Source organism: Ranitomeya imitator, chromosome 10 (assembly GCF_032444005.1).
Source record: "Ranitomeya imitator isolate aRanImi1 chromosome 10, aRanImi1.pri, whole genome shotgun sequence".
Classification (NCBI taxonomy): Eukaryota; Metazoa; Chordata; class Amphibia; order Anura; family Dendrobatidae; genus Ranitomeya; species Ranitomeya imitator.
This window is the reverse complement of record NC_091291.1, coordinates 70,991,606-71,008,591: the sequence shown is the minus strand read 5'-3', so window position 1 is coordinate 71,008,591 and position 16,986 is coordinate 70,991,606. Positions and strand designations below refer to the sequence as shown.

The 16,986-nt window shown below is 53.3% G+C and overlaps 2 protein-coding genes across 6 annotated transcripts in view; one reads left to right on the top strand and one right to left on the bottom strand.

Annotated features, from left to right (window-relative positions):
• The window catches only part of LOC138651456 (myosin-10-like), a 274,522-nt gene that overhangs the window by 115,327 nt on the left and 142,209 nt on the right, over window positions 1–16,986 (top strand). The window lies entirely within an intron of this gene.
• On the bottom strand, window positions 2,640–7,027 carry LOC138652200 (autotransporter adhesin BpaC-like). Its single transcript, XM_069742969.1, has 5 exons — window positions 7,022–7,027; window positions 6,041–6,178; window positions 4,193–4,630; window positions 3,712–4,149; window positions 2,640–3,176 (listed from the first exon to the last, which is right to left on the bottom strand). Exons 1-5 carry the CDS (start codon window positions 7,025–7,027, stop codon window positions 2,640–2,642), a joined length of 1,557 nt encoding a protein of 518 aa, XP_069599070.1.

Genomic DNA, 16,986 nt, shown 5'->3' with positions numbered 1-16,986 from the left:
GAGACCCTCCGTGGCTGTGCTACCCGTGGGCCTCTCGCTAGTCCTGGGAAGCAGTGGAGGAGACCCTCCGTGGCTGTGCTACCTGTGGGCCTCTTGCTAGTCCTGGGAAGCAGTGGAGGAAACCCCCCGTGGCTGTGCTACCTGTGGGCCTCTCGCTAGTCCTGGCAAGCAGTGGAGGAGACCCTCCGTGGCTGTGCTACCCGTGGGCCTCTCGCTAGTCCTGGGAAGCAGTGGAGGAGACCCTCCGTGGCTGTGCTACCTGTGGGCCTCTTGCTAGTCCTGGGAAGCAGTGGAGGAAACCCCCCGTGGCTGTGCTACCTGTGGGCCTCTCACTAGTCCTGGGAAGCAGTGGAGGAGACCCTCCGTGGCTGTGCTACCTGTGGGCCTCTCACTAGTCCTGGGAAGCAGTGGAGGAGACCCCCCGTGGATGTGCTACCCGTGGGCCTCTCACTAGTCCTGGCAAGCAGTGGAGGAGACCCTCCGTGGCTGTGCTACCTGTGTGCCTCTCACTAGTCCTGGGAAGCAGTGGAGGAGACCCCCCGTGGATGTGCTACCCGTGGGCCTCTCACTAGTCCTGGCAAGCAGTGGAGGAGACCCTCCGTGGCTGTGCTACCCGTGGGCCTCTCGCTAGTCCTGGGAAGCAGTGGAGGAGACCCTCCGTGGCTGTGCTACCTGTGGGCCTCTTGCTAGTCCTGGGAAGCAGTGGAGGAGACCCTCCGTGGATGTGCTACCTGTGGGCCTCTTGCTAGTCCTGGGAAGCAGTGGAGGAAACCCCCCGTGGCTGTGCTACCTGTGGCCCTCTCACTAGTCCTGGGAAGCAGTGGAGGAAACCCCCCGTGGCTGTGCTACCTGTGGGCCTCTCACTAGTCCTGGGAAGCAGTGGAGGAGACCCTCCGTGGATGTGCTACCCGTGGGCCTCTCGCTAGTCCTGGGAAGCAGTGGAGGAGACCCTCCGTGGCTGTGCTACCTGTGGGCCTCTTGCTAGTCCTGGGAAGCAGTGGAGGAGACCCTCCGTGGATGTGCTACCTGTGGGCCTCTTGCTAGTCCTGGGAAGCAGTGGAGGAAACCCCCCGTGGCTGTGCTACCTGTGGCCCTCTCGCTAGTCCTGGGAAGCAGTGGAGGAAACCCCCCGTGGCTGTGCTACCTGTGGGCCTCTCACTAGTCCTGGGAAGCAGTGGAGGAGACCCCCCGTGGCTGTGCTACCTGTGGGCCTCTCACTAGTCCTAGGAAACGTGTAGGTTATGGTTGACGTCACACTTAGAGATGAGGCTCCAGCTGTAGGGTGGGGCAGAGCTGTGCGTGACTTTGTACTTGAAAGATCAGAAAGTACGTTACAAAAGGCGTCTTCACACCATTTTGAAGCTATTTTCCCATTTTTGTCTATATGCACCAAAGCTTGCAGAAGACATTTTTTCTTCTAAAACAGATAGTTAATATAATAAAATGGAACGGTTTAGATGGAGAAACAGATTGGACTCTTCAGGCTGTCACTACCAGAAAGACTGTGCCAAGTCTTGCAAGCAACAATTTTTTATTGCTCCAATGCAAAAATAAGCCATTTTGGAAATATCACAAGTTACTCTTGTGTTCCTTGCGTTGCCGCCTGTAGTCATTGAATGGCCTCAAATATGAACGGTTTTCTCCTATACGTCACGCGGTGAGGCAATCTTCTTCCGCTCTCTTGTATACTTGGATTAGCAATTTTGGGCAATAATACTATTATGGCTGCAGGGTCTGACTACACCAGCTTCAGCTGTAATTTTCAGGATTTTTAATTAAGATTATTTTTACTGTTTATTAAGGTTCAGTGTCAGAAACATGTGGCAACTTCCTGGGATGGAGCCGCTTGTGATAATGTCCACGGCAGGTGACGTCTAGTGTTACGTTCCAGCCCTTCAGATAAATGCACAGACCAGGCTCCCAGAAAGAGCCGTGCTCACGGCTAGTGGCCCTCTATTCTGGCTAACAGAGGGTCCTTTGCAGGAGACACCATCTTTGATGTCCAAATACCCCAGAGAAAACCACTCTGAGTATAAGGCCGGGATCACAAATGCGAGTAACATGTCCGTGTCTCGCATGTGAAATCCAAGCTCTGGCGCCGGCACTGTGGAGCGGAGCGTGCGGCCGCATAGGAATACATGGAGCTGCACGCTGCGCTCCGGAGTGCCGGCGCCAGAGCTTGGATTTCACATGCGAGACACGGACTTGTTTCTCGCATGTGTGATCCCGGCCTAATGGTCTTAGTTTTGCTAATAAGACTTTTTTCTACACTATACAGCTGTTTTATAGAAATGATAGTTTGTAAGAAACTAAATTATTATTTTTACAGTACGGTATTTCTATTTAAGCTGTAAAGATAGACACCTGTTAGGACCCAGAAAGCGATGGCCAACACGGCGGCTCAGTGGTTAGCACTGTGCTAGCACTTTGCATTGCTGGGGTCCAGGGTCTAAATTCCACCAATGACAACATGAACAAGCAGTTTATATGTTACTCCCGTGTTTGTGTGGGTTTCCTCCAGGTACTTCAGTTTGCTCCCATACCAATAGCAAATTTAGATTGTGAGCCCAATGGGGACAGTGATGATGTCTGTAAAGTGCTGTGAGATTAATGATCCTTTATAAGTATTATATTTTAGGCTACGTACCCATTATCCAGAATAGCAGCTTTTTGGACACGGCGTTTTTTCTTGAATTACGGTAAATGTTTGGCCCCAATAAAATAATAAAGCTTCTACTCACCTCCTGTCCTGTTGTTGTTCCATCGGTGTGAGCAGTCACAGTCCCAGTGTCAGCAGTCACAGTCCCAGTGTCGGCAGTCACAGTCCCAGTGTCGGCAGTCACAGTCCCAGTGTCGGCAGTCACAGTCCCAGTGTCGGCAGTCACAGTCCCAGTGTCGGCAGTCACAGTCCCAGTGTCGGCAGTCACAGTCCCAGTGTCGGCAGTCACAGTCCCAGTGTCGGCAGTCACAGTCCCAGTGTCGGCAGTCACAGTCCCAGTGTCGGCAGTCACAGTCCCAGTGTCGGCAGTCACAGTCCCAGTGTCGGCAGTCACAGTCCCAGTGTCGGCAGTCACAGTCCCAGTGTCGGCAGTCACAGTCCCAGTGTCGGCAGTCACAGTCCCAGTGTCGGCAGTCACAGTCCCAGTGTCGGCAGTCACAGTCCCAGTGTCGGCACTCTGTCCCCGTGTCGGCACTCACAGTCCCAGTGTCGGCACTCTGTCCCCATGTCAGCACTCACAGTCCCAGTGTCGGCACTCACAGTCCCAGTGTCGGCACTCTGTCCCCATGTCAGCACTCACAGTCCCAGTGTCAGCACTCACAGTCCCAGTGTCGGCACTCACAGTCCCAGTGTCGGCACTCTGTCCCCATGTCAGCACTCACAGTCCCCGTGTCGGCACTCACAGTCCCAGTGTCGGCACTCACAGTCCCAGTGTCGGCACTCTGTCCCCATGTCAGCACTCACAGTCCCAGTGTCGGCACTCACAGTCCCAGTGTCGGCACTCTGTCCCCATGTCGGCACTCACAGTCCCAGTGTCGGCACTCACAGTGCCAGTGTCGGCACTCACAGTCCCAGTGTCGGCACTCACAGTCCCAGTGTCGGCACTCACAGTCCCAGTGTCGGCACTCACAGTCCCAGTGTCGGCACTCACAGTGCCAGTGTCGGCACTCACAGTCCCAGTGTCGGCACTCTGTCCCCATGTCAGCACTCACAGTCCCAGTGTCGGCACTCACAGTCCCAGTGTCGGCACTCACAGTCCCAGTGTCGGCACTCACAGTCCCAGTGTCGGCACTCACAGTCCCAGTGTCGGCACTCACAGTCCCAGTGTCGGCAGTCACAGTCCCAGTGTCGGCAGTCACAGTCCCAGTGTCGGCAGTCACAGTCCCAGTGTCGGCACTCACAGTCCCAGTGTCGGCACTCACAGTCCCAGTGTCGGCACTCACAGTCCCAGTGTCGGCACTCACAGTCCCAGTGTCGGCACTCACAGTCCCAGTGTCGGCACTCACAGTCCCAGTGTCGGCACTCACAGTCCCAGTGTCGGCACTCACAGTCCCCGTGTCGGCACTCACAGTCCCAGTGTCGGCACTCACAGTCCCAGTGTCGGCACTCACAGTGCCAGTGTCGGCACTCACAGTCCCAGTGTCGGCACTCTGTCCCCGTGTCGGCACTCACAGTCCCAGTGTCGGCACTCACAGTCCCAGTGTCGGCAGTCACAGTCCCAGTGTCGGCACTCACAGTCCCAGTGTCGGCAGTCACAGTCCCAGTGTCGGCAGTCACAGTCCCAGTGTCGGCAGTCACAGTCCCAGTGTCGGCACTCACAGTCCCAGTGTCGGCACTCACAGTCCCAGTGTCGGCACTCACAGTCCCCGTGTCGGCACTCACAGTCCCAGTGTCGGCACTCACAGTCCCAGTGTCGGCACTCACAGTCCCAGTGTCGGCACTCACAGTCCCCGTGTCGGCACTCACAGTCCCCGTGTCGGCACTCACAGTCCCCGTGTCGGCACTCACAGTCCCCGTGTCGGCACTCACAGTCCCCGTGTCGGCACTCACAGTCCCAGTGTCGGCACTCACAGTCCCAGTGTCGGCACTCACAGTCCCAGTGTCGGCACTCACAGTCCCAGTGTCGGCACTCTGTCCCCATGTAGCACTCACAGTCCCAGTGTCGGCACTCTGTCCCCATGTCAGCACTCACAGTCCCAGTGTCGGCACTCACAGTCCTCATGCGGTATTGTGACATGTGGCACCCAATCAGGGCTTTTTATTATTTTACCGGGGCCAAACATTTAGTTCAAGAAGGGTTCATCCTTGTATTGGACAAACCCTTTGAAGAAAAAAAATGGTGCTGCAGGAACTTGTACGTCGTTTTTTTGTGGCTTTTAGCGACTGATACAGATCACAATCTTTATAATTTATTTTGGGCTTTCTAATGCTTTTTTTTTTATACTTTGTCCCTCCCCCAACAATTATATAATTAAATTGGCCTGTTTTAATTAATTGGGTCTCTATAGTTACACTGAGATGAACAAGTGTTTGTAAAGTTGCTCATTCCCAGTTACTAAAACATGCTGTTCGTTCAGGAAACAGATAGTATAAAATCTTATGTATCGGCAGCACATTGCTCAGTGTGATAACATGACACCGTGTGGGGACAGAATGGTCGTATTAATGATTATTCTTTTCCCATCGCTTTCATGGCGTCCTGTGTAAACAAGCGCTTATGGACTTATACATGGTCAATTGGCTGATGTAAATGGGCCGTATGCTGTGCGTTGTGCACACAGGTGGAGTCTGCATGTACCATGCTGTAGGCTGGCTGCATGGACGTACGTCTGAACACATAGCATAAGGTTATGTGTCCACGTTCAGGATTGCATCAGGATTTGGTCAGGATTTTATGCAGGTAAAATCCTGACCAAATCTGCACCTGAGGTCACTGGCAGGTCACCTGCGCTGTCTTTGCATTGTTTCTGCAATGTAAGGACATGCTGCATTCTTAAAAGACGCTCCGCATGTGCGTTTTCGCGGGTCTGTCACAAGGCTTTTGCCACCTATTCTGAGAGCAGCCACCCTGATTCTAGCGATGTGTCACTTACTCAGCTCTTTTATGCAGTTTTTATAAAATCAATGTTTTATCATCAGCAGATTATTACTAAAGAGCTAGTAAACCTACCACTATGCAGCTATTAATATTCATGAACTCTGTATAACCCGCCTCCACCACTGATTAGCAGCTTTCTGCCTATGCAGAATGTACACAGAAAGCTGTCAATCAGTGGTGTGGGTGGGGTTATATTGAGCTCAGCATTCAGAGCACTGCTAAATCTGCAACACAGAAAATGGGGATTTTATCAGTACTGTAGCAAGCACCCCAGTGAGTGATAAATCATTGGAATCCGGTCTGCTGGTGATACATTTCAGATGACATATTCCCATTAAGTAAATTGTCTTTTTGAGGTGTTTCTGGCCAGGAGGGAACGCAGGTGGCGAATGTCTCACTTTCACCGCACTCTTGTCATATTGATGGCAATAACAAACACGTACGTTCCAGTCTGCCTCATGTGTCACAAAGCTGCCTTTGGTGGAGTCTGAAGCTTTGAGCAATTCTCGCTCATCAAACAAGCGGTAGCACCGCTCCGATAAGGACTGTATGTGCGGGTTCTGGGTGAGGAGCACTGGGATCTGAAGACAAGCAAGCTGTGATTTGTGTTTCTCCGCTTACGGTCTCATTGTAGGTGAGTGGCTGTCATACAATGGCACACAAGGTGCATCACTGCCGCCATAACTAATCATTCCGATGAGATGTATCTGTGAAGCGTCTTCACTTAAAAATTACCTATCACCAGGTCAAAAGTGGACCGTTTTTGCTTTTATTTTATTCTCACTGCTCACCTTATTATTATTTTTTTTTTTTTAAAGCCGTCATGCAGTTCCAGAGATATTGACCTTTCTATTAAGTGCAAATTTTTATGGTCTTCACCGAGGAGGCGTGGCTCTCAGATCCTCGTGGGCGTGTCTTTAGGCTGCTCTGCCCTGTGAGCCACGCCCTCATAACGAGTTGCACTACATAAAAGGGTTTTGGAAAGAGTGAAAGGTCTGTGGAAGTTGTTCTTTGCCACAACCGCTGGAATCATTGGCCAATATGATCATCCTGGACTCGTAGGAACATTCAGCAATAATTACCACAACTATATAGCGGCTATAATATAACAATATGGCTCCATGACCAACCTATAGTAATGGCTGAAATGTGCTGGATTGGTAATCTTTACAGGGAGATAGTCACATAACCACTGGTGGCAATGTAGGGCACACTACCAGGGCAATACATGCTCTGTAGGGTGATGAGCTGTCACTGACAGCACCACCTGCCATGCGGGTCTCCATGGCACATAGCTCCCATAGTCACTGGGCTGCAGGCAATGAAGCCAATATCGCAAACTGTCATTCATCAAGAGTGCAGCGGCCCCGGGAGGTGGAGGAACGGCGCGCTCCTGGGGAAACCGCGTGAGAAAACACCTTTACCTGCATCATTTACTATAGCCACGGCCACTGTCTATGACCTGCCAGCTGTGACCATGGCCCGAGCCTTGTGTAACTAGGAAACGCCACCATGTTGTGTTAGACAATGAAAGGGGTTATGGAAAACCACAATAGATGTGAAATATGAAAAGCAGCCATCCAGCTCAGAAGCTCCAGCGGTGCCCACAAGTGTCACCATGGAGACACATAAGGCTGATTTGGAGCTGTAGACAAGTTAGGACATTTCTTATTCAGACTTGCTATAGCATTGCACAGGATGGGAGCCATAACTGTTCCCGATGTAGCAGTGCATACGATATCTGACAATGGCTGACCATGAAGTGCTGCCTGTTATATGCCTCTGTACACATAATAACTACATGATTCAAGTAACATGGATATATACGAGTTACAACACTCGCCGGAGATTTTCTGCAGTTCAGAGGCATTAATGAATTTGACCAGTTGCTGCTTTCTATTTAAAGGGAACCTGTCACAAGAATAAATGCTATTAGCCTGCAGATATGGTTAATCTGCAGGTTATCAGTGTTATTTACCTGCCCAATGCCTGCACTCAGTCAAGAAAAGTAACTTTTTTCCATACGCAGCGCTCCGGTTTCAGTCACGGGAGCGGTGTCGGTGCATGTTCAGTTACTGCGCTGAGTCACCGCTGAGTATACAGAGTGGTGTCAGTAACCACACCTGTCCCCGACTGACAGCCGCCCCAAAGTAGAGCCAGTGTTAGTCACGGGTGCTGTGCAGGTTCAGTCACCGCTGAGTATACAGAGTGGTGTCAGTCACCACACCTGTCCCCGACTGACAGCCGCCCCAATGTAGAGCCAGTGTTAGTCACAGGTGCTGTGCAGGTTCAGTCACTGCTGAGTATACAGAGTGGTGTCAGTAACCACACCTGTCCCCGACTGACAGCCGCCCCAAAGTAGAGCCAGTGTTAGTCACAGGTGCTGTGCAGGTTCAGTCACTGCTGAGTATACAGAGTGGTGTCAGTAACCACACCTGTCCCCGACTGACAGCCGCCCCAATGTAGAGCCAGTGTTAGTCACAGGTGCTGTGCAGGTTCAGTCACCGCTGAGTATACAGAGTGGTGTCAGTAACCACACCTGTCCCCGACTGACAGCCGCCCCAATGTAGAGCCAGTGTCAGTCACGGGTGCTGTGCAGGTTCAGTCACTGCTGAGTATACAGAGCGGTGACAGTAACCACACCTGTCCCCGACTGACAGCCGCCCCAAAGTAGAGCCAGTGTTAGTCACAGGTGCTGTGCAGGTTCAGTCACCGCTGAGTATACAGAGTGGTGTCAGTAACCACACCTGTCCCCGACTGACAGCCGCCTCAAAGTAGAGCCAGTGTCAGTCACGGGTGCTGTGCTGCTGCAGGTTCAGTCACCGCTGAGTATACAGAGCGGTGACCGTAACCACACCTGTCCCCAACTGACAGCCGCCCCAATGTAGAGCCAGTGTTAGTCACGGGTGCTGTGCAGGTTCAGTCACTGCTGAGTATACAGAGTGGTGTCAGTAACCACACCTGTCCCCGACTGACAGCCGCCCCAAAGTAGAGCCAGTGTTAGTCACAGGTGCTGTGCAGGTTCAGTCACCGCTGAGTATACAGAGTGGTGTCAGTAACCACACCTGTCCCCGACTGACAGCCGCCCCAAAGTAGAGCCAGTGTCAGTCACGGGTGCTGTGCTGCTGCAGGTTCAGTCACCGCTGAGTATACAGAGCGGTGACAGTAACCACACCTGTCCCCAACTGACAGCCGCCCCAATGTAGAGCCAGTGTTAGTCACAGGTGCTGTGCAGGTTCAGTCACCGCTGAGTATACAGAGTGGTGTCAGTCACCACACCTGTCCCCGACTGACAGCCGCCCCAAAGTAGAGCCAGTGTTAGTCACAGGTGCTGTGCAGGTTCAGTCACTGCTGAGTATACAGAGTGGTGTCAGTAACCACACCTGTCCCCGACTGACAGCCGCCCCAAAGTAGAGCCAGTGTTAGTCACAGGTGCTGTGCAGGTTCAGTCACTGCTGAGTATACAGAGTGGTGTCAGTAACCACACCTGTCCCCGACTGACAGCCGCCCCAATGTAGAGCCAGTGTTAGTCACAGGTGCTGTGCAGGTTCAGTCACCGCTGAGTATACAGAGTGGTGTCAGTAACCACACCTGTCCCCGACTGACAGCCGCCCCAATGTAGAGCCAGTGTCAGTCACGGGTGCTGTGCAGGTTCAGTCACTGCTGAGTATACAGAGCGGTGACAGTAACCACACCTGTCCCCGACTGACAGCCGCCCCAAAGTAGAGCCAGTGTTAGTCACAGGTGCTGTGCAGGTTCAGTCACCGCTGAGTATACAGAGTGGTGTCAGTAACCACACCTGTCCCCGACTGACAGCCGCCTCAAAGTAGAGCCAGTGTCAGTCACGGGTGCTGTGCTGCTGCAGGTTCAGTCACCGCTGAGTATACAGAGCGGTGACCGTAACCACACCTGTCCCCAACTGACAGCCGCCCCAATGTAGAGCCAGTGTTAGTCACGGGTGCTGTGCAGGTTCAGTCACTGCTGAGTATACAGAGTGGTGTCAGTAACCACACCTGTCCCCGACTGACAGCCGCCCCAAAGTAGAGCCAGTGTTAGTCACAGGTGCTGTGCAGGTTCAGTCACCGCTGAGTATACAGAGTGGTGTCAGTAACCACACCTGTCCCCGACTGACAGCCGCCCCAAAGTAGAGCCAGTGTCAGTCACGGGTGCTGTGCTGCTGCAGGTTCAGTCACCGCTGAGTATACAGAGCGGTGACAGTAACCACACCTGTCCCCAACTGACAGCCGCCCCAATGTAGAGCCAGTGTTAGTCACGGGTGCTGTGCAGGTTCAGTCACTGCTGAGTATACAGAGTGGTGTCAGTAACCACACCTGTCCCCGACTGACAGCCGCCCCAATGTAGAGCCAGTGTTAGTCACAGGTGCTGTGCAGGTTCAGTCACCGCTGAGTATACAGAGTGGTGTCAGTAACCACACCTGTCCCCAACTGACAGCCGCCCCAATGTAGAGCCAGTGTTAGTCACGGGTGCTGTGCAGGTTCAGTCACTGCTGAGTATACAGAGTGGTGTCAGTAACCACACCTGTCCCCGACTGACAGCCGCCCCAAAGTAGAGCCAGTGTCAGTCACGGGTGCTGTGCTGCTGCAGGTTCAGTCACCGCTGAGTATACAGAGCGGTGACAGTAACCACACCTGTCCCCAACTGACAGCCGCCCCAATGTAGAGCCAGTGTTAGTCACGGGTGCTGTGCAGGTTCAGTCACTGCTGAGTATACAGAGTGGTGTCAGTAACCACACCTGTCCCCGACTGACAGCCGCCCCAAAGTAGAGCCAGTGTCAGTCACGGGTGCTGTGCCGGTGTGGGTTCAGTCACCGCTGAGTATACAGAGTGGTGTCAGTAACCACACCTGTCCCCGACTGACAGCCGCCTCAATGTAGAGCCAGTGTCAGTCACGGGTGCTGTGCCGGTGTGGGTTCAGTCACCGCTGAGTATACAGAGTGGTGTCAGTAACCACACCTGTCCCCGACTGACAGCCGCCCCAATGTACAGCCAGTGTCAGTCACGGGTGCTGTGCCGGTGTGGGTTCAGTCACCGCTGAGTATACAGACTGGTGACAGTAACCACACCTGTCCCCGACTGACAGCCGCCCCAATGTACAGCCAGTGTCAGTCACGGGTGCTGTGCCGGTGTGGGTTCAGTCACCGCTGAGTATACAGATTGGTGACAGTAACCACACCTGTCCCCGACTGACAGCCACCCCAATGTAGAGCCAGTGTCAGTCACGGGTGCTGTGCCGGTGTGGGTTCAGTCACCGCTGAGTATACAGAGTGGTGTCAGTAACCACACCTGTCCCCGACTGACAGCCGCCCCAATGTACAGCCAGTGTCAGTCACGGGTGCTGTGCCGGTGTGGGTTCAGTCACCGCTGAGTATACAGAGTGGTGACAGTAACCACACCTGTCCCCGACTGACAGCCACCCCAATGTAGAGCCAGTGTTAGTCACAGGTGCTGTGCCGGTGTGGGTTCATTCACTGCTGAGTATACAGAGTGGTGACAGTAACCACACCTGTCCCCGACTGACAGCCGCCTCAATGTAGAGCCAGTGTCAGTCACGGGTGCTGTGCCGGTGTGGGTTCAGTCACCGCTGAGTATACAGAGTGGTGTCAGTAACCACACCTGTCCCCGACTGACAGCCGCCCCAAAGTAGAGCCAGTGTCAGTCACGGGTGCTGTGCCGGTGTGGGTTCAGTCACCGCTGAGTATACAGAGTGGTGTCAGTAACCACACCTGTCCCCGACTGACAGCCGCCTCAATGTAGAGCCAGTGTCAGTCACGGGTGCTGTGCCGGTGTGGGTTCAGTCACCGCTGAGTATACAGAGTGGTGTCAGTAACCACACCTGTCCCCGACTGACAGCCGCCCCAATGTACAGCCAGTGTCAGTCACGGGTGCTGTGCCGGTGTGGGTTCAGTCACCGCTGAGTATACAGACTGGTGACAGTAACCACACCTGTCCCCGACTGACAGCCGCCCCAATGTACAGCCAGTGTCAGTCACGGGTGCTGTGCCGGTGTGGGTTCAGTCACCGCTGAGTATACAGAGTGGTGACAGTAACCACACCTGTCCCCGACTGACAGCCACCCCAATGTAGAGCCAGTGTCAGTCACGGGTGCTGTGCCGGTGTGGGTTCAGTCACCGCTGAGTATACAGAGTGGTGTCAGTAACCACACCTGTCCCCGACTGACAGCCGCCCCAATGTACAGCCAGTGTCAGTCACGGGTGCTGTGCCGGTGTGGGTTCAGTCACCGCTGAGTATACAGAGTGGTGACAGTAACCACACCTGTCCCCGACTGACAGCCACCCCAATGTAGAGCCAGTGTTAGTCACAGGTGCTGTGCCGGTGTGGGTTCATTCACTGCTGAGTATACAGAGTGGTGACAGTAACCACACCTGTCCCCGACTGACAGCCACCTCAATGTACAGCCAGTGTCAGTTACGGGTGCTGTGCTGCTGCAGGTTCAGTCACTGCTGAGTATACAGAGCAGTGACCGTAACCACACCTGTCCCCGACTGACAGCCGCCCCAATGTAGAGCCAGTGTTAGTCACGAGTGCTGTGCTGCTGCAGGTTCAGTTACTGCTGAGTATACAGAGCGGTGACAGTAACCACACCTGTCCCCGACTGACAGCCACTCCAATGTAGAGCCAGTGTCAGTCACTGGTGCTGTGCCGCTGCAGGTTGTCACAGCTGAGTATAAAGAGCGGCCACTGTAGCCGGGCCCTCGGCCCTGACTGACAGCCGACCCCAATGTAGAGCCAGTGTTAGTCACGAGTGCTGTGCTGCTGCAGGTTCAGTTACTGCTGAGTATACAGAGCGGTGACAGTAACCACACCTGTCCCCAACTGACAGCCGCCCCAAAGTAGAGCCAGTGTCAGTCACGGGTGCTGTGCTGCTGCAGGTTCAGTCACCGCTGAGTATACAGAGCGGTGACAGTAACCACACCTGTCCCCAACTGACAGCCGCCCCAATGTAGAGCCAGTGTTAGTCACGGGTGCTGTGCATGTTCAGTCACTGCTGAGTATACAGAGTGGTGTCAGTAACCACACCTGTCCCCGACTGACAGCCGCCCCAATGTAGAGCCAGTGTTAGTCACAGGTGCTGTGCAGGTTCAGTCACCGCTGAGTATACAGAGTGGTGTCAGTAACCACACCTGTCCCCAACTGACAGCCGCCCCAATGTAGAGCCAGTGTTAGTCACGGGTGCTGTGCAGGTTCAGTCACTGCTGAGTATACAGAGTGGTGTCAGTAACCACACCTGTCCCCGACTGACAGCCGCCCCAAAGTAGAGCCAGTGTCAGTCACGGGTGCTGTGCTGCTGCAGGTTCAGTCACCGCTGAGTATACAGAGCGGTGACAGTAACCACACCTGTCCCCAACTGACAGCCGCCCCAATGTAGAGCCAGTGTTAGTCACGGGTGCTGTGCAGGTTCAGTCACTGCTGAGTATACAGAGTGGTGTCAGTAACCACACCTGTCCCCGACTGACAGCCGCCCCAAAGTAGAGCCAGTGTCAGTCACGGGTGCTGTGCCGGTGTGGGTTCAGTCACCGCTGAGTATACAGAGTGGTGTCAGTAACCACACCTGTCCCCGACTGACAGCCGCCTCAATGTAGAGCCAGTGTCAGTCACGGGTGCTGTGCCGGTGTGGGTTCAGTCACCGCTGAGTATACAGAGTGGTGTCAGTAACCACACCTGTCCCCGACTGACAGCCGCCCCAATGTACAGCCAGTGTCAGTCACGGGTGCTGTGCCGGTGTGGGTTCAGTCACCGCTGAGTATACAGACTGGTGACAGTAACCACACCTGTCCCCGACTGACAGCCGCCCCAATGTACAGCCAGTGTCAGTCACGGGTGCTGTGCCGGTGTGGGTTCAGTCACCGCTGAGTATACAGAGTGGTGACAGTAACCACACCTGTCCCCGACTGACAGCCACCCCAATGTAGAGCCAGTGTCAGTCACGGGTGCTGTGCCGGTGTGGGTTCAGTCACCGCTGAGTATACAGAGTGGTGTCAGTAACCACACCTGTCCCCGACTGACAGCCGCCCCAATGTACAGCCAGTGTCAGTCACGGGTGCTGTGCCGGTGTGGGTTCAGTCACCGCTGAGTATACAGAGTGGTGACAGTAACCACACCTGTCCCCGACTGACAGCCACCCCAATGTAGAGCCAGTGTTAGTCACAGGTGCTGTGCCGGTGTGGGTTCATTCACTGCTGAGTATACAGAGTGGTGACAGTAACCACACCTGTCCCCGACTGACAGCCGCCTCAATGTAGAGCCAGTGTCAGTTACTGGTGCTGTGCCGCTGTGGGTTCATTCACCGCTGAGTATACAGAGTGGTGACAGTAACCACACCTGTCCCCGACTGACAGCCGCCCCAATGTAGAGCCAGTGTTAGTCACGGGTGCTGTGCAGGTTCAGTCACCGCTGAGTATACAGAGTGGTGTCAGTAACCACACCTGTCCCCGACTGACAGCCGCCCCAAAGTAGAGCCAGTGTCAGTCACGGGTGCTGTGCTGCTGCAGGTTCAGTCACCGCTGAGTATACAGAGCGGTGACAGTAACCACACCTGTCCCCAACTGACAGCCGCCCCAATGTAGAGCCAGTGTTAGTCACGGGTGCTGTGCAGGTTCAGTCACTGCTGAGTATACAGAGTGGTGTCAGTAACCACACCTGTCCCCGACTGACAGCCGCCCCAAAGTAGAGCCAGTGTCAGTCACGGGTGCTGTGCCGGTGTGGGTTCAGTCACCGCTGAGTATACAGAGTGGTGTCAGTAACCACACCTGTCCCCGACTGACAGCCGCCTCAATGTAGAGCCAGTGTCAGTCACGGGTGCTGTGCCGGTGTGGGTTCAGTCACCGCTGAGTATACAGAGTGGTGTCAGTAACCACACCTGTCCCCGACTGACAGCCACCCCAATGTAGAGCCAGTGTCAGTCACGGGTGCTGTGCCGGTGTGGGTTCAGTCACCGCTGAGTATACAGAGTGGTGTCAGTAACCACACCTGTCCCCGACTGACAGCCGCCCCAATGTACAGCCAGTGTCAGTCACGGGTGCTGTGCCGGTGTGGGTTCAGTCACCGCTGAGTATACAGAGTGGTGACAGTAACCACACCTGTCCCCGACTGACAGCCACCCCAATGTAGAGCCAGTGTTAGTCACAGGTGCTGTGCCGGTGTGGGTTCATTCACTGCTGAGTATACAGAGTGGTGACAGTAACCACACCTGTCCCCGACTGACAGCCGCCTCAATGTAGAGCCAGTATCAGTTACGGGTGCTGTGCCGCTGTGGGTTCATTCACCGCTGAGTATACAGAGTGGTGACAGTAACCACACCTGTCCCCGACTGACAGCCACCTCAATGTACAGCCAGTGTCAGTTACGGGTGCTGTGCTGCTGCAGGTTCAGTCACTGCTGAGTATACAGAGCAGTGACCGTAACCACACCTGTCCCCGACTGACAGCCGCCCCAATGTAGAGCCAGTGTTAGTCACGAGTGCTGTGCTGCTGCAGGTTCAGTTACTGCTGAGTATACAGAGCGGTGACAGTAACCACACCTGTCCCCGACTGACAGCCACTCCAATGTAGAGCCAGTGTCAGTCACTGGTGCTGTGCCGCTGCAGGTTGTCACCGCTGAGTATAAAGAGCGGCCACTGTAGCCGGGCCCTCGGCCCTGACTGACAGCCGACCCCAATGTAGAGCCAGTGTCGGTCACTGTACCGGTGTGGGTTCAGTCCGCTGAGTATAAAGAGCCGGGGGAGCAGACACAGCGGCTGCTCCGTATACTCAGCAGTGACTGAACCCTTGCCGGCCATGCCCCTAGGGAGCCGTTTGGCTTATCCAAACAGTAACATATCAGTTTGCTGTCAGCCCCCCCTAGTGGTGACTTCAGGAAGCTGTAAATGTATGCTTTACCTATGCAGCGGGTGAGGGGCTCCAGCTGCTATAGCAATATTACAAAGCTGATGTGCTCAGCTTATTGGATGTGGAACAGCATGTAGTTGGCCGTTTATTCTTCCGATATTAACTCATGAATATGAATTTAGTTAATATTTACAGGAATTTGCTCCAAGCATTTAGGTCTAAGGGTTATATTCAGATAGTGATTTCTCCATAAGAGCTGCAGTGAAACTAACAATCATGAGGAAATCTCTGGCTAGATGCCTCCTGAAGGTGTGGCGGTAATTGGTTGTACAGCTAGGCTTTGTATTTTGTAGCATCAAAGAAAGGCATCTCTTGATGTTCTAAAGCTCTGGGGAAGAAAAGTCGATTGCACACAAGTTTTAGCTCCACTCTGGAAAAAAATGTATGCAAATAGGTTTTATTTTACTTGAAGGGAATCTGTCTGTAGTATCCATCCTCCTAAGATGTCTATATGGGCATGTTGGTCATAGGCAGCTGAATAAAATGATACCTTGATATCTGATGTTTTATTCCAGAGAAGTCCATGTTTTTTCATATATGTAGATCGGCTATTCAGGGCTATGTGCCGGACATGGATCTGTATGAGACTCCGCCTCCAGAGATTATCATAAATAAAAGTAGGAGTCAGCAGTGTGAGACAAGTAACACAGAGCACAGGGGAACTGAACTCTGCCTCCTTACAGACATGTTATCAGTTTCAGCTTCCACAGCTCTGCTGTACTGCAGCAATATTACCGCCCTGTCTGCCTGGAAGCTGCAGATGTGTCCGGTATAATCACACACAGCTCTGCTGTACTGCAGCAGTATTACTGCCCTGCCCGAGTGGAAGCTGGAGATGTGTCCGGTATAATCACACACAGCTCTGCTGTACTGCAGCAATATTACCGCCCTGTCTGCCTGGAAGCTGGAGATGTGTCCGGTATAATCACACACAGCTCTGCTGTACTGCAGCAGTATTACTGCCCTGCCCGAGTGGAAGCTGGAGATGTGTCCGGTATAATCACACACAGCTCTGCTGTACTGCAGCAATATTACCGCCCTGTCTGCCTGGAAGCTGCAGATGTGTCTGGTATAATCACACTTAGCTCTGCTGTACTTCAGCAATATTACTGGGAACCAAAAGAGAAAACAGCACTAATAAGAACCAAGTAAACTAAGATCGAACTTTATTGAAGTATAAATACAAACATGATAAAGGACCAGTAAAACAGAAACAAGGAGACAAGAACCAGGGAAAGACAATGATCACCAAATAGGCAGTGTGGTAACAGCAGGTAGTTATTATATTACAGGCTGTTATAATAGTATAACATACAATAGATGATACAGTACTGGGTAGCACCACTGACAGATAAAGTGCAAAAGTGCATGCTAAGTAAACATAATTAAATAGAGTCAGTGCAATGTATAGCACCTTGACCTGTACAACAAAGCCAGTGGTGATAGATACCAGAGAGTATAACA

Coding starts and splice junctions, on each gene's coding strand:
- LOC138652200 (XM_069742969.1), bottom strand. Junction 4,631..6,040: donor CACATGAGGCAGACTGGAAC/GTACGTGTTTGT, acceptor ACATGGGGACAG/AGTGCCGACACTGGGACTGT. Junction 3,177..3,711: donor TGAGTGCCGACACTGGGACT/GTGAGTGCTGAC, acceptor ACACGGGGACAG/AGTGCCGACACTGGGACTGT.